The 23,355-nt window shown below is 44.0% G+C and overlaps 1 protein-coding gene across 5 annotated transcripts in view; it reads right to left on the bottom strand.

The window, feature by feature from the left end:
* Nucleotides 1-23,355, bottom strand: part of PRDM11 (PR/SET domain 11) — a 52,644-nt gene that overhangs the window by 18,603 nt on the left and 10,686 nt on the right. For 4 of the 5 annotated variants that reach the window (XM_050955254.1, XM_050955257.1, XM_050955260.1 and 1 more), the window contains exons 2-5: nt 14,412-14,530; nt 13,609-13,712; nt 12,078-12,340; nt 9,229-9,296 (exon numbers count right to left, since the gene is read on the bottom strand). In XM_050955254.1, coding sequence (XP_050811211.1) covers nt 9,229-9,296; nt 12,078-12,340; nt 13,609-13,712; nt 14,412-14,527 — 551 coding nt within the window. In that variant the 5' untranslated portion in view covers nt 14,528-14,530. Of the gene's footprint in view, nt 1-2,049; nt 2,463-9,228; nt 9,297-12,077; nt 12,341-13,608; nt 13,713-14,411; nt 14,531-23,355 lie in introns of all 5 variants that reach the window. The other variant, XM_050955259.1, reaches the window with a different exon arrangement.

Here is a 23,355-nt window from a genome sequence, read left to right as displayed (position 1 = left end):
AAGTGCAAATTATTATGGCAAAACTTTCTCTCCAGTGACTTGTTTCAAGAGATCTTAGAGCAGCTGGAAAACCTTCTCTTCATTATCCTAGCATTACAGACAACCCTCCAGATACAGTTTTTGGTGCATAACTTAAACATGCTTGCCCATGTAAAGCAAATATTAGCACCTGAGCAAGAAATGTTGTGATTCAGGCATTCAGACTGAAGGAACCCAATCAGCTGAGGAGGGATTCAACCTGAGAGGGTATCCGGTATAACCACATGGGTCAGGATTTGTTACCAGAAAGTAAAATAATTTTGAACATGTAGTGGTGACCTACCTTCTCCAAAAGCATGGCTAAGTAAAAAAATTGCATGTTCTGGTTAAATTAAGACAGCTGGCCTTCAGGCTAGTGTCAAAACTCACCAGAGATGTGCAGATATCTGATGACAAACACCTGGTCATGTACTATTGTTTACATTATATTTTATATAATGGCACCTGGTCCTTGCCAAATTTGACTTGCATTGCAATATTTTTGGTTTGGTGCCAAGGGATGTAATTTGGTAATGCTGCTTTAAAACAACAGGACCCCAAGTTAACTAGGTATGCTAGACTGATGCCGGGGAAAAAAGCCACACAAATAAAACTCCATTTCAATATAATGACACTGATTTTTATTACAATTTAGTGATAATCCTGTTCATGGGCATATGTACATCAAATATAATGATAATGCCTTATACTCCTAGCTATTTACTGATATCTTCACACAGACATAGTTAACTATTTTGAAAAAGGCTATAAATTCAGATGTGAATCTCTGGATGATAAAGACTAGAAACCCTGTATAAATGTGCACATTACCCTTCTGATTCTGAAAGATAAATTACTTATTTCCAAAGGTAGGCGCAAGGAGTTATCTAAGGGAATGTCTATCTTGCAAAAAAAAAAAAGATTATCCCCCCTCACAGGGTTTCAGAGCCCAAGCTCCAGCCCAAGCAGAAATGTCTACACTGATATTTTTAGCCCCACAGCCTGAGGCTTGTGAGCCCGAGTCACTAGACCCAGGTTCTGAGATATGGCATCATGGGTTTTTCTCTGTAGTATAGACATACCCTAACTGAGCCCAACTTTGCTAGTGCTAGTAGAATTCTGTCCTTGCAACGTTAACTGGTAGAGTACTAAGGGAAGAGACACAACACGTGGGAGAAGACCAAGAGTGAAACTATACTTAGTCTACTTTCCAGAATAACAGATATCCCTCCTTCTCTACTTCATCTCTCCAAAGGCTTATACAGCAAAGCAAGTTCCACATCCACACAGAAAAATTCATAAGTAAAGGCAAAAAAACAAACCAACCCAACACAGAATAGAAAGGAGCTTAGCCCTACAGAGCTGGAAGGGGTTAGTAAGTTTCATTATAAGAAGTGTAACTAAAAAGCAGAGTTAAACTTGTGTTTCAGGAAAGAAAAAAAATCATCATCAACATGCCCTTTCTATTGATATTACTTACACTGAACACTCAAACCACTAGATAAGAAGCCCACAATGGCCTGAGCACAAGAGTCAGTGGTCACCATAAAAAGAGGACCTTGTTGAAGCTAGTTATAGTGCAGTGGATCCATTAGTAATGAGACTTGGTGCAAATCTCCTCCCTACTGTGATGCATGTTTGGTAACCCTCCCTAGTCCTTCCTTCATAACTGCCTTTCCACTGACTGGATGTAGTTGCATTTAGCTCCCCATACCAGGTTGGCTTGGTTAAGGCTTTGATAGCTGCTGTCCACTCCTTAAAAAGGCAGAATCTTATTACTGTCCAATCATGGGGGGACGAGAGACAATAGGGCAAAAGGCTGGGAGAAGTGGATGCAGAATAAAATTTTAATTTGGGATGGGGGAAACTCACTTCCATCTCACTTCATCATGATCAACAGAGACCTATTTGCGACCAACACCACAGTGAGCAGAAAAGCAACACAATACCTCGTATCATACACAAATGACACTGTTGTGTCAAAACTGAGATAGGTGAGCATAAAACAGAGGTTAATGTAGAGATACTTACAGCTCGTTGATGGGCTGTCAACCACGTCCAGATCCGCTCTCCGGAAGCCGTGCATCTGGTGTGACGAATGCAGCGTCGACTCGATGGCTCTCTCGTGGGCGGTCAGGACGATGGCCGAGGGCCGCCCTGTGCTGCCAGGGCTGGAGAGCGACCTCTGCATGAATGCCAGTTTGTCCTTGGTCCTTCTCTTCATGTCGTCCCATCTGTGCTTAATGTCTTTTACAGACCTGGGGACCTGGCTGACTGATGTGATTTTCCTGGCCATGCCTTCCCAGATCTTGTCCCTGTCAGCATGGGATAGACGCATTGTCTCCCTCCCAAACAGCCTGGCTTCGTTCCGGGTCACCTCAGTGACCAGAATGTCCAGCTCTTCCTTGGAAAACTTGGGCTTCCTCTTTCGTTCAGTCATATTCCTTGGGTTGAACATCCCACAAAGCACAATTGGGTAAAAAGAAATCAGCGCCAAGTACCACCACCCCCCCCCCCACATCCAACCACATGGCCAGTGCTGCACTGGGGCTCATCTCCAGCAAGAGGGAGTTGGTGGGGACCAATTCTGCCCTCACCCACAACAAGCTTTCAATATTTCTCAGTTGAGACAGAAAAGGGAGGCCATTTTGTTTTTTAAAAGGTAACTTTCAAGCTTGAAACTGGGACTCTTATGGAGGGGCTAGTTTGAGCTCCACAATTAATGCTGAATTGAGTTCAAAGCAGGGATTCAAAGCCTTTGTTATGTATGAACATTTCAACATATCCTCACCAATACACTGTAAATTCTCACAAAATTCATTCACTACTCAAAGTCCACTAATTAGCTTATGAATTAACAACTTAAAAATGACACCTTTTAAAAAAAACCTTAGTATGCTGTGTCAGACCTTACTTGTGTGTTCTAAATGATTTCAATAAGGGAACACAATGCAGACTCAATTTCCCTTAAAGTTAAAACTCACTGGAATCTTATCCACAGGCTACCATATGAATGCTCTTTTTAAATTTAAGAACTGATTAATGGTAATTTTTTTACTTATTATCTTAAGTGAAAGTTTCTTCTTCGGTGTAGTTAATGAATACTATTCTTCAGAGAATTCCACCAAACAGCCATACAGTACACTGAGCAGTGCTGGGTCACTATGCCACTCATCCAAGTTTGGCCCGGCTGCCCCTCTGCCATAGTGAGCAGCAACATTGTGAGAAGAGGCTCTAGCAGATCCACAACATAGCCAACCCAGCCATGGCAAGTGTACTTTATAGCTGTTTGCTATTCATGTGCAGAGAGGGGCCCAGAAGTGTATGTTTACGTAGGGCCCAGTGATGAGTTAATCTGGCCCTCGTGGGTGCAAGAAAATGGAAGACTGGAGGGGCAGGGGAAACAGGTGTGTACTGAGAACGCAAAGCACCTGTAAACCTAGCTGACCTAACCAGTATGTTCAGGGTGCTTTGTGTTATTCCAGAGCAGAGTAAAGCAGTCAGAACATATAGGTGACTCTGGCCCCAAAATTTCAAATACATATGATTTAAGGATGATACTACACATCTTCCAATCATTAAAAATATATGATAATGTTCTCTCTGGATTTCCTGTTTAGCACTGATGTATGAAGTTTCTGATCATTTAAAAAAGGAAATTCTCACACAAAATCTACATCAAGATGGAGTAAAGTTTGAAAGTATAGATCTGTAATTTAAGGTAAAAACAAATCAGTGATGATGAAACTAACCCCAAAATCAACAATTACAAACCCAAGAAATTCAGACATATGCTAAAAATTAAAAGAAATCCAAACATGTTAAGTATGGAAATATCCAGTTAGAGCATCCAAACCACCTTAACTCTGTGTCATAGTAGCACCGTGGTGGCAGGGGGGAAATGAAAAAAAATCTAACTTGTCTTTAAAAATCAGTTTAATCTAATCTAATCTGGCACCACACATTAAAATGTCTAATTATATTATTACTGCATGGTGTCACTACATGTTCAACCAGAAGTTATAGTTAATGTCATGCAGTTGGGTGGGAGGGAGTGTTAGTTGAAAGAGATCTTAAACAAAAGGTCCTGTCTGCGCTGCATGGACACTAAAGATCCCAAGACACGTTTTAAGGGGTAGTAATATGTCCCATTTTTGTAATCTGCACTAGTTATCAGCAGGGGGCTGCCTCCCAGTGTTGAGAGCTTTGGGACACATTGGCATGAAAGGAACTAGACAAATGTAAACTATGATAAAAACTTATGGAAAAATAAGTGGACTCCTTTCAGGTGTATTTGTTTGTTTTCCTTTGTACTGTTATGTTGAGGGAGGGGTGAAACTTCACTAAAGGCACAACAGTGGCCCTTGTTCAGGATCAAGGTAAGAAGCAGTTAAGCTCCTTTATGAAACAGATATCTGAAACAATAGGAGCCACTGCCCAAAACACAGGCCACATAAAAGGCTGGTCAGGAGCTGGGCTAGGTGGGCTGAGGGGTTTTACTGGAGGCTGAATGCAAATACCGAGGGTGGCATATTGCTCTGGTGGAGTTGTGTGTGTGTGTATACACCTGCCTGTGCACAGATGATTCCAGAAACACCTCAGAAGCACTCAGAGAAGGCAGCAGAAAGCCGACAGCCAGAGCAGCAATGTAGCGTGACCCCAACAGAAAGCTAAGAGAGCGCTTTGGGGGCAGAATGCTGGCTGGGAAAAGAGGATTGGAATATTTGCAAGGAAATTGTCTCCTGTATGATTCCTACTGTGTTCAGAGAAACTGGACTTCATGCACATTCTTTGTAAATAAGCAGAATTGTATCAAACAGATACCTGACAACATCATCAATTTCTCCTTCTAACTGAAACAACTGGCAAGATTTCCAGTACTGGCTAACTGTTCTGGTCAAAAGGGGTAACAGTATGATAATCTCTCTATAACGAGAAAGCAGGTGAGATTTTAACAGAGAACTTGCTTGGGAGTTGCTCTGAGCAAGGTAAGCTGACAGTGTTAACAAGACTGAGCCCTGTCTACATTTACTGCTTCCACAACGTTTATCATTGTTGGAGCTGCACCGGAGGTGAATTATGGGTCCCAAATTTGCCATTGCAGCTAATGCCGTACAGGGAATTGCACAGACGCACTTAGTCACAAGCTAAAGTGAGATGTGGCAGTTTCAGGTCCTAAGGGCTCATACCAATTTTTCCTTCTGAGTCCGTGCATCAAAGTGGAATTTTCCTTTCAGTTTGCCATTTAAGAGAATGCCAAAAACACAAAACTCTACCAAAACTGGGAAGTCTGGCCTGATTTTAAGACAAAACATGAAGCCAACAAGTGTCAGGTTCCCAGCAGCCATGGTTTGCACAGGCTTGTGATAGGCTCGCACGGTGTAGTGATAGTTACCAGGAGCCTGGGATGAGTTTTGGGTTGGTATTAAAACCTAGTGTTTTGCCCTTTAGAGATTCTTCAGGCCTCTAGTTTTGGCACCTATTGTGTGAATGGAAGGAGAAGCTTTTAACTTTCAAGTGTTGTGGCCCACACAGAATGAAATGTGGGATGTTGCCAGGGCCTTCCCACAGGAGCCATAACAGCCCATCCATAGTTTTGAATTCACTCCTCAGCTCAGAAGGGGCAGGTCCCCAGAGACAGCTTAAAGCTGTACAAGCTTCACTTTCAGTTGCAAAGGAGTATTTGAGACTTGCTAATGTGTGATATACAGAACTGTTCTGAACACAAAGCCACCTTGCACTCTACTCTGCTTCTGAGGAGCAAATGCACAATGGCCTCAAGAGTGCTGTTTGCAGGGAGCTCGTGACTCCGTCAGAGTTTCAGAGTGATACTGCTATACATTACTTTTTACTCCTTCACAGCAGTTCACTAAAACAGGAAAACTCATAGGAGCACTCAGGACCCACATGCAGACAGCTAACAGAAATGGATGTATGCCACCCAACTAAATTAAATGAGCATGGGCACTGAAGCCAGGTATCCATCCCCGGCCATGCCCAAAGGGCTAAAGAAAGTAAGATAGTGCTATTACAAACCCATCCCAACCGTGTGCATATGCAGCCATCATAAACCTGGTAGGAAAATGTTCCCAAGGAGTTGCACCAACAATGCAAACCTTAAAAAAGCAAACACAGAGACATTTCCATGCACATATGTGCACATGGTGAGGGAAATTAAGACTTTCCTATCCCAAGGTTGGGGATTTGGACTAGTAATACGTTTTTGAGAATTCAAGTGCTCTCTTCCAGCAACAGCTTGGAAACTGTAACCTGCCACAGGAATTCTAGGACTCTCACATATGAGACACTACACTGGGCTAATCCCCTTAGACACTGCCACAACTCCAGATCTTCCCTTCACCATCTTCCAGTGAGGACAATGGTGAGTCACCCAGAAGGGTGTCCTAAGGGCTCCCTGCCCTATTTCAAAGGTAGTTCCCTTTTCCAGACGTATCCCCTGCCTCATCCCTTATGACAAAGAGTCACCAAGAGCTGTATGAAGTGTCTCCTCCACATCCCAAAAGTAACTCAATACAATGGGGCTGGTTCTCGGTTTTGTGCGAGCCATTGTAAGATTCGGGATCGGGGTAGATTCACGTTGTCTTTATTAAAGCTGGAGGCAACATAGCGATTTTGACTGAGGTTTGACTTGAGTCAGGGCATTTGTTCAAAGCGAGTCCCTATGTGAAGTGAGACTGAGGAAATCGTTCACACAAATCCCTACAAACAAAACCACTACGTTCCACTCAATACTAGAGACAACAACCCTTCATGCGAAGAGAAGACTGTTACAGTGACTGGTTCTTGGATCAGTGGCCATCTCAACATGCAGCCAGCTCCAACAGCTTCTCAGAGACAAAGCACAACGAGAAGGAAAAATACAACACTATATGTGTCATCTGACAGCTGCTTGTCACTTGCCCTGTCTTGTGTTCTTCCCTTCCTCCTATCCACTGCCCTAGTTAAAGAGGATCTGGATTCCTCAAAGAGTAAGAACTGGAAGGTGCCAAATTCGATCATGAGGAATATAAAGATGACCAGATTTGGTGGGTCAAACACACATAAAATGACACATAACACAATACAAAGTGAATCAGCTCAGGCTGCTGTCCCTGTACGACCCCATACCAGTGAGCAGACCCACTCTGTTCCCAAAGAGAATGCTTTGCAATGGCAAGGAGACAGTTACTCTTTTTTCAGGTGCTGCTACAGCAGTCCTAGCAGTATAGCTTTTGAGGATAATATCCAGGAGGGGTAAGATACTAAGGCAGGACCCTGAATACCTACCCAATCTGAAAGTTTCTGAATTCACAAATATGTTCCCCATCAATCCTTTCTAGTAACATGTTTGTTAGCATGAATCCAGTCATAGTCCCCACACTTTGGGAAGCACATTTCCAGGCTGTATGTGGATGGATCAGAAATATTTCATTCCATGGAGTTCAGTTTCTGCATGACCTGTCTGGGGTCTCCCGATAAACAACCCTTAAAGGAGTCTGGTGACCCTCTTGCACCTTATCTCCACTGTTGTCCCGTTTCTCTCCATCCAACCTTTTATAGTCTACTCACTCTACCAGGTTGAGCAGAACGGTTTGGTCATTCCATCAGGACATAACCAAGGCAAATGCTGGTTTATGAAAAGGTTCCTGTGAGATCATTCAGTCCTATGGTGCTGTACTGGTAACTGGTTCTGCATAGGGCCAATATGAAATTGGTAGTGGTAGGGCCATACAAGTCAAATCCAGGAAGATATTATTATAAGGCTCTCATTTCATGGGACCATGTTTTCTCTATTCCCACTTTTGCCCCTGATTGGGTTATGAGAAGAGGTAACAATAGCAGAAAAATCTCTGCATGGCTTCTGACCATGAAAATCTCGACTATGGCTTCTGATCTCTGAAATCTTTGCTGTAAGGGCTACCTCCAAATATCCATCCATTCCTCCTCTCACCCCTTCTCTTTTCCATAAATTCCATAACTCCAGACTAGAGACCAGTCCTACTGGAATAAAGGTTTCTCACACACAGAAGACCACATGACAGTATTAAGAACTCCAACCTTTCTTGTCTCATTGGCTGAACATCCTGGATACAAGTGTCAGGACACCCTCCATTCATGCAAGCAGAAAAAAAGGAAGCGCAGTACCAGAATATGGCCGCCTTTGTAGTGTCTCCACACATGTTCCACACTATGCCTCTTTCCTTGGTGAAGCTAATAAGGGAACTGTTCATTTGGGCCAACAATCCAATTAACCCCAAAGTTATTTTGTTCTTGTCTGGAATGCTTTCCTGACGCCAGCTATCTAGCTCTTCAAAAATCCACCACTGAAGGCAGTGTTATTGATTTGTAAGAACACAGAAGTAGCAAGAAACCCAAAAGTTCTCATGCCCTCTGTTAACTCTGCTACTGATACATCTGTGGCCTTGGGCAAGTCACTTCACCTCTTTGGAGGAGCTTCCCCATTTATACAAGGTAAATGCTACCTGCTTATAACGTCACAGGGGGCTGCAAAGAGTACATCAATACTTGTAAAGAACTCTGAAACTAAAGAGTGCTGTATAAATGCTAAACATCTTCATTTCTTACTGTTCCATTCAAGAACCAGATCCACTTTTTGTCCAGTATCTACACTGCTCTGTGTTCTGATGCTATGAAGCCACTCAGCCAGTAGAATTCAATAACAAGTGCTGTACCTGTATAATCAATCAGACTAATGACACAAACAAGAAAACAAACAGAAGAGCGCCATAGCAGATTTTGCTCCATTAGAAACATAAGGAAAAAGTTTCTCTTTCTCTCTCTCTCTCTCAATGTCTGGAAAATGGGAAAGGATAAAATCAACATGGAATATTTTCTGCAAGATTATTTGCAAACACTGGAAAATAAAATGGGGGGGAGGAAACATAGAAAACAAGAGTGAGACTTGTTAATGTTTGTAAAAAGGGGGAAGCGTATATCTGTTCACTATTTTTACTGTGCTTGCTCATCACAAAGAACAGCCATTCTCTGCACACACCTCTCTGTCAGATCTGACCATTCAATCTGACCACAGAGGACTCTCACAAGAGCACATAATGGAAGAACACAAGAGTTGAACCCTGTAAAAAAGGGCCCCTTTGCAACTGTCACACAGAAGGATGAGAAGCGCATCCTGCCTTTTCTCTGGATCATAAGCCCCTTCCAGGGTAGTCAGAAGAAAGTCGGACTCACCTCATCCAATTTGCTTTGGTTTCATCTGTCCCATCTATAGATTTGTAGCGGTTGTTCTTATCAACAATCTGTAGAATATAAAATAAAAGTAACAGGAAGACTGGCTGGCTCAGAGGGAATCAGGGAATACAGAACTCTTCACCTCTAGATCATATTTCCATTCTAGCCCCTGGTCAGGGCATCCTGGGATATAAAGCATTTTACCCCTAGGTCATGGTTTCAAATCTAGCCTGGACCAGTACAGTGTCTAGCTTGCTCCCACTGGATATGTGTTTGCGGTCCCCTCTGTGAAATGAGCTTGGTGGTATCAGTCCATTGCCCAGTGTACAAATATCCACATCACAAACCTATCACTTCAGCTGGCACTATTTTGTGCACTGTTGACAGTCTCAGCTACGATACTAGAGACTGAATTCCCCTCTTTCTCTTCTCCCTCAGAACTGAGACATATCCCCACTTTGCAGGTGGCTAGACTGAGGCACAGAGATAAGGACCTTGGGTCAAGGTCACGAAGCATATCAACAGCAGAGCTGTGAGCAGAACTTGGAAGTCCTGGTTCCCAGTTCTGTGCTTTAACCACTCACAAGCGGTTCTCAAACGTTTCATACCCACTACCTCAAATCCACCTAGTGGTTTCTTTACGGCTGAAAAGAGCTGTGGGATTGGGATAATAGCAGGATGGTTTTTAATGCTGAAGACTGTGTGTGGTAGTGGAACTGCTCCCTGTAGCCCATAGGATTATTTTGCTAACTATTATACCCTACTAATCCAGCCAGCTGTATCAAATAATATGTTTCTCTTTCTGAATTAATCCATTTCATTTTTATATCATATTATATATTCTTTATCAGTATTAATTCCTATGAAATTAGGATGTGTTGAGGCATATGATATAAATTTCCTAATAATTATACACAGATGAAGTTTTGCTGAAATGCAAGAAGCCTACCGGCCTGTATCCAGTAAGATCTGCTAAATAGCTAAAAGTATAATCAGTGAAGAGTAAATCAGCATAAAAGCTGGCAACCTTTGGCACGGATAGGAATGGTCCCTGAATTTTGGGGAACCAAAGGGAGGAACTACACACAACCCTGAACGGGTTAATCTGGCGTCTGCAACTGGTTGGTAACCGCAGGGTATACCACAAACCTGGGAGTCGCCAAAAGAGCCTACGTTGGCAGTTTTGGAGTGAGATAATATGTAATATGTAGACATATTATTGTCATAATCCATAGCTAGTGGATTATGACAATTACTCTCTACATATTATCGGCAACTTTTCAGAATTGGTGTGCTGAGTCTTCATTTATTCACTCTAATTTAAGGTTTCACGTGCCAGTAATACATTTTAATGTTTTTAGAAGGTCTCTGTCTATAAGTCTATAATATATAACTAAACTATTGTTGTATGTAAAGTAAATAAGGTATTTAAAATGTTTAAGACACTTCATTTAAAATTAAATTAAAATGCAGAGCCCCCCAGACCGGTGGCCAGGACCCTGGCAGCGTGAGTGCCACTGAAAATCAGCTTGTGTGCCGCCTTCGGTACGTGTGCCACAGGTTGCCTACCCCTGCAGTAACCTATAGGATAAGAGTACCCATAAATTTCTTAGGGTGCGGAAATAAGATTTGGGTATAGTAGGTTGGGCCTGAATAGCATAGGGTCAGGATCCTATAAAATACCTTGTAAGGATATCATAGGAGGCTTCTAGCTCTCTCTTTTCTTTGTCCTCCTATATTCTATAGACTTCTATCTTCTATCACACTATCAGCTCAGTGTGTGCAGTATAGCGTAACTACTTGACATTCTTAACTATTGGGGAAACCACAATCATTGTGTTCTCAGGCATGCCAGGAGTAAGGCTGGTCCTTCACCTCTTACTACCGGGTCCTCAAGGAAGGGTGTGAGTATGTTAAGTTAAGGCACTTACAATAGCAATGTTACCACCAGGAGTTTTGGAATTCTTCTACTGTTTTGCATTTATAAGTTTCATAGCATTTATTATTCTTTTTTTAATCTCAAAGTTTTTATCAATTTGGTATTGTCCTCAGTGTAAGTGTTTTTGCCAAGCACCTGGAGAGTCCTCTCCTGATATAAAATTCTCTGAGTTCTCAGACCCTGTAGTCTGAATTGGACAAGAACCTATAAATCTTCTGGTTGGATGCGATCAGTGGCGAGTCATAACAACTAACCCATAAAATTCAGGTCAACATCCCGGTGGATGACAGATTTAAGGGGTGCTGGGACTATTAAATCCTAGTTGGTGGACTTCTCCCTCCTTCACGCTTCACAGTGCTCTGCTTCAGGGGAGGGGGAAGTGCTGTTTCAAGAGGCCATGGAAACAGTTCTGTAATCTGCAGAAGTAATCGTCCCCAACTCTTAGAGTCAAGGAAGAAACATTGAGGAGTTTCCTCCGGATTGGCTGCAAGGCATGCCAGAGAAAACAGCAAGAGGCAGAGGAGAGGGAGTAAGCTATTTATTCATTCCTTCTATGTTCGAGTGACTATCAGATTTTGAAGCTTTCTCAGCTGGTAGGCTGTGATCCAGAAGGCACCCCTTTGTGGGCCACTTGTGGGTTTTGCCCCATCAGTTGAGAAGTCCTGCACTAGACCACATTCCCTTCCAGATCTGGGAATACAATCCAGGAATCTTGACTCCCAGCCCCCTTCTCTAATCTGTATCCCTAAAAAAATAATAATTACAATAGGTGGACCTGGAGCTGCTGCACATTTAGATCAATAGAAAGGCACCCATTCTTTTAGCAGAGCTAGCACCATCACCCCACAACTCGCTGCTCTAGGCCATGTGGTTGGATCGTCACAATTAGGGAGGCAGTTAGGACACTCACCAGCCAAGAGAAGAATCCTGCTGACTTGTCCTGGCTGGAAATCTGCCCCTCATACGGCCCAAAGACATGACCTTTGGGGATAACCTCGTTCACACAACGTACGTCATTCTCCCCGCTGGGTTCTTTCACTACTTCCATGCCAGGCGGGATGGTCAGTGCTGCCCGGTCAGGGATCCCAACGGGTACCGGAGTGTCTGACACAAACACGGGGGGACCATGGTTTGGACATTCATCCACGAAATACTCCTGGCAGGACTCACAAACTGGAGGAAACAGGAATTGGCTTGTGAGTTGAAACTTCCACTGGCAGAAATGCCAACCTCTGAAAGCAATTATTAGCTTATACAACCTTCAACAATAAGGATAGAACTCAGATTCTTCTACTCCAAAAGCAAAGAACCCGGCCACTGAGGAAAAGGAGAATCTTTCAGCAATACAGAGCAATATAGGGGATTATGACACCATCTAGCAGTCTTGTCTCCATTCAGCAGGGGGCAGAAATGTGTTCATATGCATTAATGCACACACAAAAAGCCAGTTCATTAAAAGAGGAACAAGACTGCCTTCTTCTCCTGCTGCTCTGACCACATCTCCACACTGCCTCAAGCCCTTCACTAGCTTCCACACACTTTCTGTATCAAGTTAATCCTCCTTCCAGTCCAGGATGTATACAATTCTACTCCCACTTATGTCTCTTCACATATCCCCTCCTATATCCCTTCTCTTCCCAAGCTCCCTGTCAATGGTTCCTTTTGTGGCTCCTCTCATATCACAGCTTACATCTAGAGCAGTTTGCCAACCATTTTATCCTGCAAGTTCCTCTTGAAAGCCTACCTGTTCCTGAGAACATGTCAGCCATAGAGGCCTGTATCCCACCTATTCTGTGCTGTCTCCTTTAAACTACTAGCTCTTGGAGGCAGCACTCTCATTTGCTTGTTGGGTACATGACCCATTGTACGCATCCAGTAAATATGCTTGCCAACATAATCCCACTGCCTTCGTCATATGCCTCAGCGACAGACAGCATCATATACTTCTCCTGCGGTAGGAAGGGACTGTAGCTTCCTTAGGAGGCTAACAATACTCAGGGTGTGCAAGTGTATGCCACTTTTGCCTCCCGGGATGTGGAGAAAGAAAAGAGGAGTTACCCATGCAGTGCTCCCTTGCCTGAGAATGATGGTTCCAAAACTCCTAAATCTGGACTTTGTAGGCTCTCTATCGGGCTGCCAGGCCTACTCCACAGTTACCCAATCCTTATGCTTCAGAGCCCCTAGCACATTTTCCATCTATTTCCCCACAGAGCCCCACTATAAATCCAGAACTTTGGAGACTGACTGCCAGAAATACCTGCCTGTCAACTTCACCACCAAGTATTTCAGCGTCCTCAGGAGTTTAACTAAAGTGATGGGTTTACAAGTAAATTCTGTCTCAGAACCTCCTTTCCTATCCAGGGGGAAGCAGGTGGACTGGGAGAGGAGGAGAATTCTGTCTAGGTGGAGGTGTCTATTCCCTCCAATGATAAGACACTTACACCAGAAATCCACTTGCTGAAAGCTCTTGGTCATGATCAAATCCCGCTTCCCTTTCAGTTTCTTAGGCTCCACTTCCATGGATTGAGAGTCAGCCCTCCCAGAGCTGGGGAGAGAAAGCAAGAGAATAAAGAACTTAAGAATGTGATATGCTGGAGAAAGAATAGAAAGGAACAGACCATGAGACAAAAGGTGTGTGAACAGCCATACCCTGCTTCCCCAGACCTAAAGTGTCAAGCTTGATTTTGCCATCTAAGGGTACGGTCAGACTACCCGCTGGATCGATGGGTAGCAATCAAGCTATCGGGGATCGATATATCGCGTCTCATCTAGACGCGATATATCAATCCCCGAACACGCTCCCGTCGACTCTGGAATTCCACCAGGCGAGCGGCGGAAGTGGAGTCAACGGAGGAGCCATGGCCGTCGATCTCATGCTGTGAGGACAGGAGGTAAGTTGAAATAAGATATGTCGACTTCAGCTACGCTATTCCCGTAGCTGAAGTTGCGTATCTTACATCGACACCCTCCCCTCCGCCCCCAGTGCAGACTAGACCTAAGTTGCTGATACATAGTGCCCCAGGCTGTCCTGCCAGAACAAGGTGCTCCAATGGCATCAAGTGCCCACTGCTTACATCGCCTGGGAGCTTTGGGTGGAGAACCATCATGTCTGGCAGAAACCTGCCATGTCTGCTGCGGGTCAGGGAGACTCAGGGGGATCACCATCAATCCAACCCACCTTAAACCTATGACTGAAATGGAGACAAGATGAAGGAACATATTAGGCAGAGGTACAGTCTCTTACCAGGGTTGCCCATACTCCTGGTCTCGGCATGGAGAGCAGGCCTCAGTCTTTATGGTCACCATCTCCCCTAAGGAAGTGTGGGTCTGGATCAAACAGTCCTTCAGGTTTTCACTCATGTTCTGAAAGAGAATGAAAAAATAGGAACAGAGAGAGAATTATATATCTCGCCACTAGAAAAACCTATCTGGGGCACAAACAAAAATCCCTTCTTGGACCAAGAGGCAATAGTAATTCTATCGCAGGTCAGGCCTAGGTGCAAGATACAGAGAATAACATGGGACATTGGGAATAAAAATACAAGGCAGGAGGACTACACTACACAAAATCTGCAGGAAAAAAAAAGCTAATACCGGGCTACACGCTTTGAGATCATCAGATGGAAGACACTACAGTAGTGCAGAGTATGATTATATAACCAAAGACTTGTTTTTAAATAATGCTTAGAAACAGAAGTCTATAGGGGGGCAATGAGCCATGACTTATCTAGGTGTATGGATGCACCATATCCCACTGTACCACAGAGGTTGGATATGGGCTCAATGAGGAGATGGGCTCATTGAAGTCTTCATATGCTTTGGGCACTATGACACAAAATCACATGTCTTCAGTGCCAAAGGCATGCAGGAATCCAGTAGAATGGCATTATGCCTAGCAGTCACTTCTCTCTCTGCCCTTTGTGATTAACGGGGATCACTTATCACCATCCGCTTAGAGGTGTACTGTTTTAATTAAAATGCTGCTCCCCTGTCTCAGCACAAGAATATGGAAATATTCAAATAAATTAAAAGGTGGCTAATTCAAATGCTTTTTCACACAGCCCATTATTACAGGATCCCACTGAGGAAGATTCACAAAGACATTGGATATACATATTGATGTCAAGAATATTCAGAGTTGTTATAATTAATGCTAATAAAAATTTTGGAAGGGGGATTAAACTTCATGCTTCAGGACTTCAGCCAGTTTGTAACTATTAGGGATCAGGATTACCCCACATATGCCTACTGTGGGGTTCTTACACTTTCTTCTGATACATCTGGTGCGTGCCACTATCAGAGAAAGGAGACTGGATTAGACAGAACTCAGTTCTGATCCAACATGGCAATTCTTTTACATCACAGATTGATATCATCACAGTCATGCCACACTCAGGGCATGTCTACACTACACTATCTTAAATCGACCTAAGTTAGGTCGACTTACAGCCACTGCAATAATTACTGTGGTGGCTGATGTCCACACTACCCTCCTTCTGTCAGTGGTGCACATCCTCACCAGGAGCTCTTCTACCGACTGAAGAGAGGCAGTGTAGGGGATTGAGAGCCAGAATTCTCAGTTCTGCACAGCTCCCCGTCAGGAGCCCAGCTGCCCCCCGGGCTTCTCGCCTCCAGCAGGGAGATCCATCCCTGGAGTCTGGTGGTCATGCTCCCTGCAGGGAACTGAGAGTCCCGGGCGGGGGTGGGGGGTAGGATCTGGGCTCCAGGCCAGGAGCCTCAGTGCAGCTGCACTCCCTGCTGGGAGTGGGGAGCCAGGACCCCAAGGGGCAGGGCAAGTCACCAGGCAGTAGGTGGGGAGCCCAGCTCCAGCAGAGCTGTGAAATTGACAAGACAGCCAACAGCTGATGTAAGTAATGCAGTGTCTACATTGCCACTGTGTCACCCTAACTACACCAACATGAGCCCTATGCCTCTCCAGGAGGTGGAGTTACGTCGATGTAGTCGGGCACGTACATCAACAGGACAAGGCTGTAGTGTGTACACTGATGTAGTTAGGTCAACATAAACTGGCTAATGTCAACCTTATTAGTGTAAAGCAGGGCTCAGAACACTGGATATCTGCACACAGAATATTCAGTTGTCAATTAGAACCCTTCTCTCAGAAATGCTCACCTAGGAACAATGGCTTGAGCACAGAATCAGAAACAAGATTCCTGGGTCCTATTCAAGATTAGGTTCTGGATTCTTACATTGTAACACTCTTGTCCATAACACGGCACAATAGGATTCTGGTCTAAAACTGGGGTCTGTGTGTGATACTGCAATACAAATAAATAATAGTATTCCTAGCTTTAAAACATATTCTTTGTAACTCTGAGGAAGTCACAATCTTTCAGCTTCAATTTCACACCTGTCAATCTAAACTGGAGGAAACATTGTTTCGTATGAGAATTCAACAGTTAATAATCAGTGGATTTTGAAGGTGAAGCCACAGTGTAAGTGCTATAATGCACACATGCATCTTTAGGCACAGACACTTTTGTTTCTTTATAAAACATTTCCAGTCCCAAACCAACAAAAGAGAGAACTTCCTTCAAGACCTCTGAGCTAATTCCAGGGAAAGCACAACATTGCACGTCACTGCCCTCAGTGGGCTTGGGTATTTCTTGGGGCTCAGAGCTCTGTCTGCACATCCACACACAGAGAGGGGAAAGAATTCTAATAACCAATTCTAGGTACCTGGGCTGAAGACAGAGGGAACCAGCCTTCTCCAGAGAAAAAGAAAATATTTTGCCTGGAGAGCTTACTTTAGAAATTAATTAGAGCAAAAAGAAAAAGCAGAACTATTGGGGAGGAAGCAGAGGGCTGTGAGGAGCTCTTTCCCACAAAGCCTCCCTGAGGGGAGGGATGTGCTGTTGTTGGCACTGGGGCAGACATTCAGCTTAACTTTCCAGCAATTGCATGCAAGAGAAAGCCCTGAGGAAAGGTCAACACCCACACCCACAACTCCAAAGTCCCTCAGCGGGAAAAACTTCGGACTGCCTGCTCTCATGGACAGAGCAGATATGTGGGTATGTTAACAGCCATTGTCTTGTCTTTTTTTTTTCCGCTTCAAGGAAGCATTTGAAGTTCCCTCTCAGATCCAGGATAACTACATGAAGAGCTGGCATGTAAACAGAGGAAGCCAGCTGTCTATTAAGTGCTGTATACTAGCCCTCGTTAACGTGTTGCAGTCACTTGGGTGCACTCAGCAGCACCTTCTTCATGCTGCTTTCCAATGGCTTGCAATCAGTCTGCACATCCACCTTGTGCCCAATGGTGAAATTGTTCCATTCCAAAGAGCACAGCCAATAGCTCTATCTGAGCATATTCCCATTCTGTGTCTGGCAGGGCTCTACTAGCAAATGTTGTGAGCTGCTGGCTTTGCATCCGTGCTGCTCCTAAGCCTCCTTCTGAGGCATCTCTCTATAGCTCTTGCTGCTCTGCGGGGTTGTGGTACTTTAGAACTAATGCTTTGCTTAGGATTTTCTTTGCCCTTTCAAACGTCTGTTCTTGGGTCTCTGACCATTCCCATGGTGTATCATTGCGTGTTAGCTGTCTCAAGTTTTTGCAGGCTTCCAATGGGTGCGTTCAGACTCTGGAAAGATAACCGGCTATTCATATAAGCCACTGGACTGCCACTCATATCCTTTAGTTTAGGCATTTCCTTAGTGGCTCTCAGTTTTTCAGGGGCTGGCTAGAGACAGTTGAGAAGACTGGGAGACTTGACCAAAATCATAGTGATTTAAGTGGGGAAGGCAGGAACAGAACTTAGGAGTCCTGAGACTTGCTCCATCCACTGCACCAACATGCCACCTTCTTGGTGTTAGTCCTGGCATCACAGTCAATCACATTCTACAAACTTTAGATTCCTCTAGTAGTTAAAACTGGATACAAGGTTCATCTTCACTGTCAGTCCTAAAGTGTTATATACTGTGCTGTGCTGCTGACAGGGGCAGCTCCAGATCCCAGCACGCCAAGCGCGTGCTTGGGGCGGCATGCCACGGGGGGTGCTCTGCCGGTTGCCGGGAGGGCAGCAGGCAGGTCACCTCCTGCGGCATGCCTGCGGAGGGTCCACTGGTCCCGCGGCTCCAACGGACCTCCCGCAGGCATGCCTGAGGAGGGTCCGCTGGTCCCGCGGCTTCGGTGGAGCCGCGGACCAGCGGACCCTCTGCAGGCACACCTGCGGGAGGTCCACTGGAGCCGAGGGACCGGCGACCGGCAGAGCGCCCCCCGCAGCATGCTGCCGTGCTTGGGGCAGAGAAATGTCTAGAGCCGACCCTGGCTGCTGAGCACCTGCCACATCTACCACAGGGCTAGATTTATTTTAGTGGGGGGATGACATAATTCCTGAACAAATTTTTAAGCATCTCTCTCATTACACCCAGGATGGTTCTAGGTTGAGTTGCATGTGCTGTTGACTTTATGGGATTTGGTACAAAATCCTACATCCTTGCTGACCCATAGCATTTCCCTCCAATTCCTGGCTGAACATAGGCTCCTGCAAGCAGGATTTTTTTTTATACATCTCACTTTTAGTGCATTATGGTGCAGCTTTTCTACAGTAAGAGTTGAGTCAGAACACGACTGCACTGCTGTATTCACTTAGAATTTAAATTTTAGATGGACTATACAGGCACAGAGTCAAAGTGTTAACACGACCCAGAAAATATCCAACATTAAACAGTTTTAAGCAAGTTTTGGCATAGTCCTCAGACTATTTCATACCACGGTGGCAAACACATTAGGAAATTCATGCCAAACATACAAAAGGAAAAGAATAAAAATAAGGCAAAAAGCATTGCCACTGAAATTGAGTGATTAAGCAAAACAAACAATTAAATTGTTAAAAAATCAGGGTTTGGAGGGTTTTTTTGGGAGGATGAATATTGCTTTAAAATCTCTTTTTTTGTCAAACAGTTGCCCTTGATGTGGAAGATGAGTTTATTGTGTTGTTTAAGTTAAGAATAATAGTCACTTTCCTGCTTTTGACAAAACAGACACGGAAGGGAGAGAAGAGGTAGGACAGTAAAGACAGGAGAAATACCACTTTTGTTGATGTTTTCAGGATACAGGGCAGCTTGACAATCATGGATGGATGCTTTGGGCTGGCAAGTTGGCCAATGGCAGCTGTTGCTCTGCACCCTGGCTTACCTCCTGCGCCAGGAACATCATTTGGTTGGTTTGGTCAGGTCCCTCTTCTTTCCTGGTCCTTTTTAGCCCAAGCAGAGTTGGATGGGCTGTCTTATTTCACTATGCTGGTGCTATGTAGTGCAGCTGAAAAGCCGAGAGAGAGAGAAAAGAGGAAGATAGTGGAGGATGGAAAGGGACACACAAGGGAGGGGAAGACAGAGCAGGATCTCACGTGTATTAGGCTGGGATCATCGCTGGTGCAATGATGATTGTCAAGTATTCCTACTAGTGTATTGATGTTTGAGGTTACAGCAAAAATCCTTCCTCCACAGCTGTGGTGATGGTAAAAGTTCTTTCCCTTCCCCTCAGCCAGGCTTTTTTTTTTTTAAGAACCCCAAAAAGGGATAATGGGTGGAACGGTCCTCTTATTACTCTGTCTACCACTTAGGCCTAGTTTTCAAAGCACTAATTTTGGTTTATTAATTTTCAATCCCTTACTTCTTTTGTTTACCAGTCATCATTTTAATACCATCCTAGTTGGATAATATTAGAAAATCTTCTTTGTTTAAATTAGTTCAGTTTTTTGTTTCCTCTTTGGATTTAATTTTTTAAACAACTTTATAGAACAGGTTATTGTGACAGTTCATGGACCTTTACCTACTTTCCACTGGTTAGGCTCACAGTTAAGATAGGCCTTCAATAGACCTGAGCTACTGAAACAGAACACAGGGATGCAGACAAGATTGAGCTCCACCTGAACAGTCCTTTAAGGTAGTACCATATTCTGTAGATGGAAAAGAGCTGCTCATTGCAGATGATAGGATTGAGATTTAAATATTTTTGCCCTTCCACTATTAAATTTAAACCTCAAACTCACAAACTGCAAACTGTAGCACTTTGTGTATTCCATCCTGCCCTATACACACTGATCTCGTCTCATTACTTTATTAAGCTATGAGTCACACACTGTATCTCAAAGGTGCCCTCCCCACTTTTTATCTGCCTCAATGGCAAGCAAGAGGTGGCGAGGAGCAAGCAGGGGGCACAACTCAGGGGAAGAGGCGGAGTGAGGGTGGAGCCTTATAGGGAAGAGGTGGGGTGGGGCCATAGTTCGGGTGCCAATGGCTCCCTGACTTCTGGGGAGCTTCTAGTGCTTCTGCGGCTGAGCATGCTCTGTCCTGAGCACAGCTGCACACAGCTTTGTTTATCTGTAGGACCCACACTATTATATAGTGTCACGTTTTGTTTTACAAATTCCTGAAAAACAACACATGCCTCCCTTACTCCTGCTACCACACACATTACAGCCCCTGTAGATGGCAATATACACACAATTAGTCAAAGGGAAGTTATGTCTGGGGTCTGTAAGGGCCAGATTTTCAAAAGAGCTGGCATCCAACAGGCTCAGCTGGTTTGAAAATCTGGTCCTACTAGTCTTTATACTGCTCCACATACCTCCTGCAACACTTGCCAATTTTAATCTTGGTGAGTCCAGGCAGTTCTCACTCATAAAATTTAATGTCTTCAGAATGGGTTTTACATTTTGGTCCTAAGCTAAAAGTTTTCTCCTGACCACCTCCCCTAGGAACCATTGTCAAGGCTCAAAGCTCCTTAGCATCAGCAGCATTCTCACCTGTGGGGTTTGTGTTTGTTTTCGGAAGGTGGGGCAGGGGAGACTGAGGCCAGAATCAGGGAATGCCTGGTACCGGTACCCTGGGCTAGAGTAATGGATTTCTCTTGTCTAGATTCTTACAGTAGGTGTTGGGGGGGAAGGGAGGGCACCGAGTGCCTTTAGCATTTTATAACATACACGTCAAGTCCAAAAGGTTCCATCAGCCAACCTAGCTGTGAATCTGGGACCCTGCCACATAACACTCAGCAAGTTACAGGCCAGGATCAAACTGCTTCGCTGCCCCTCAAATGAAATCTCCAATGCATTTCAAAGGCATTTTCATGCAGGTTCTAAACATTCACCCAGTGTGCACTTTTTCTGGCTAGCCAGTGAAATGTCCTAGATAAGTGACACCAGTTCTTGATGTATTTCAACATCTACCCCAAAAGAAAGAGTGTGGGCAGGAAGCAGACCCCAGAGATGGAATTTTAAACAGCAGATGTGGCTATCTCAGCTGGTAAACTGCCATTTTAATTTCTTACCCACAGAGATGGGAAGTGATTCATGAAAATCAACAGGAAAGAATTAGCTAGAAAGCACAAAGATAATTCATATGGTCCAACTGTCATGGACAGAACTGCACGCAGTACCAGCACTGCCTGGCATCTCAACCTCCAGTGCCCATCAGAAGGACACTCAGCCAATGATCAAGGTTTCATATGTATTAGTCCCTCTGAAGAGCATATCAGTATTACAAAGAGGTAGCCTTTCACTCTTTCTGTTTCTAGATGTTCAAACCATTCATTACTTTACCAATAATATTTTCTTTTCCCTTATTTAGTTGAGTGTTGAGTGCTGATGAAAGGGGTAGACAGAGCACAGGTGAGAGACAAGTGAAGCACTGGCAGATTCTGTGAAAACTTCCCACATGGAGCTTGATCAATCACCTCTATCCATCTTGCTGCTCCGACAATGTACTTCAATACACCCTCCCCAGATGTATCACTGCTGGGATCCCACATAATTCTGAAAATGCACGTAGCCCTGAGTGTGCCCTATTTTTTCAGACTTTGGCTTCTCCTAAATAGATTGATGATCTTATCGGACTGTCTAGTGGTTTGCCACTTGGACAAATGCCCACTAGAGACTAAGTACAAAACTAACTTCCATTCATGATCCAACCCTCACGTGAAATCAGGTCTCTAAGGGTAGACTATATTATATACCTATTGCAACCTCAAGCCCTCCATCTTAAAAAGATGGGGGAGTAGGAGGAGATCTCAGGTCACTTACACAACCATCTACAGTTGCAGAGTTAGTCATACCAATAGACATACAGATATAGAGAAGGGCAGTTCTCAAACACACAAATCAAAAGTGTACTGTAGGAAAAACTTCTCAGATTTAAAATTTTTTGCAGCAGGGACCATTTCTACTTCTGTTCCTACAGCACCTCATGCAGCAGGGTCCCAATCCAATTCAGGCTTCTGGGCACTACTGTAATACAAATATTGAATAACAGTCCTGGCTCCAGAGAGATTGACTGGGTAGGACCCAACAGAGCTTTTTCATCTCTGACTTCTAGGATGATGATACTTTATAATAACTCTTTACAGTTATTATAAAGAAAAACCACTATCAATATTACAGGATGTTACATATCACGTAGCTGCCTCCTTTCCAGAGATTTAGGGCTTGTCTACACTTAAAATGCTACAGCACCACAGCTGTGTAGCTTCAGTGTAGACACTACCTATGCTGATGGGAGGGATTCTCCTGTCAGTGTAGGTAATCCATCTCCCTGAGAGGTGGTACCTAGATTGACTGAAGAATTCTTCTGTCAAACTAGTGCAATGTTTCTCAAAGTTTTTTCTACTGCTGACCCCCTTGACATCGCAAGCCTCCGAGTGCGACTCACCCCCCTTATAAATTAAAAACAACTTTTAAACATATTTAACATTATTATAAATGCTGGAGGCAAAGTGGGGTTGGAGTGGAGTTTGACAGCTCATGATCCCCCATGTAATAACCTCATAACCCCCTGAAGGGTCCTGACCCCCAGTCTGAGGACCCCTGAACTAGTGCCTTCACACTCATGACCTACATAGTTAAACTGACCTAATTTTCTAGTGTTAACCAGGTCCTAGCTTCATTCTCCAAATGAATGGGGAAGGTTTAGCTTTAGAAAGGAAGAGGGAGAAAGTAACCAAAACTCCTGACATAATTGACATGAATTTTGAAAATTCTAAGAAACTCACTCAGCTCTTTAAAAGCATAACAATAGCACCAGTTATAACAAGAGCAAATAAAATGTTCTATAAAATGGAAACCAAAGCAAGAGCCATATTTGTTCTTCCTCATTTGTTCCTTCTTACAGGCCATTAGGAAGATAAGATCTCACAGTACAACAGACATTATTCAGAGCTGGTAAATCTGCCTGTAG

The sequence above is a fragment of the Gopherus flavomarginatus genome, chromosome 5, assembly GCF_025201925.1.
Source record: "Gopherus flavomarginatus isolate rGopFla2 chromosome 5, rGopFla2.mat.asm, whole genome shotgun sequence".
In the NCBI taxonomy this organism is placed as follows: Eukaryota; Metazoa; Chordata; order Testudines; family Testudinidae; genus Gopherus; species Gopherus flavomarginatus.
This window is presented reverse-complemented; position numbering and strand designations above follow the sequence as displayed.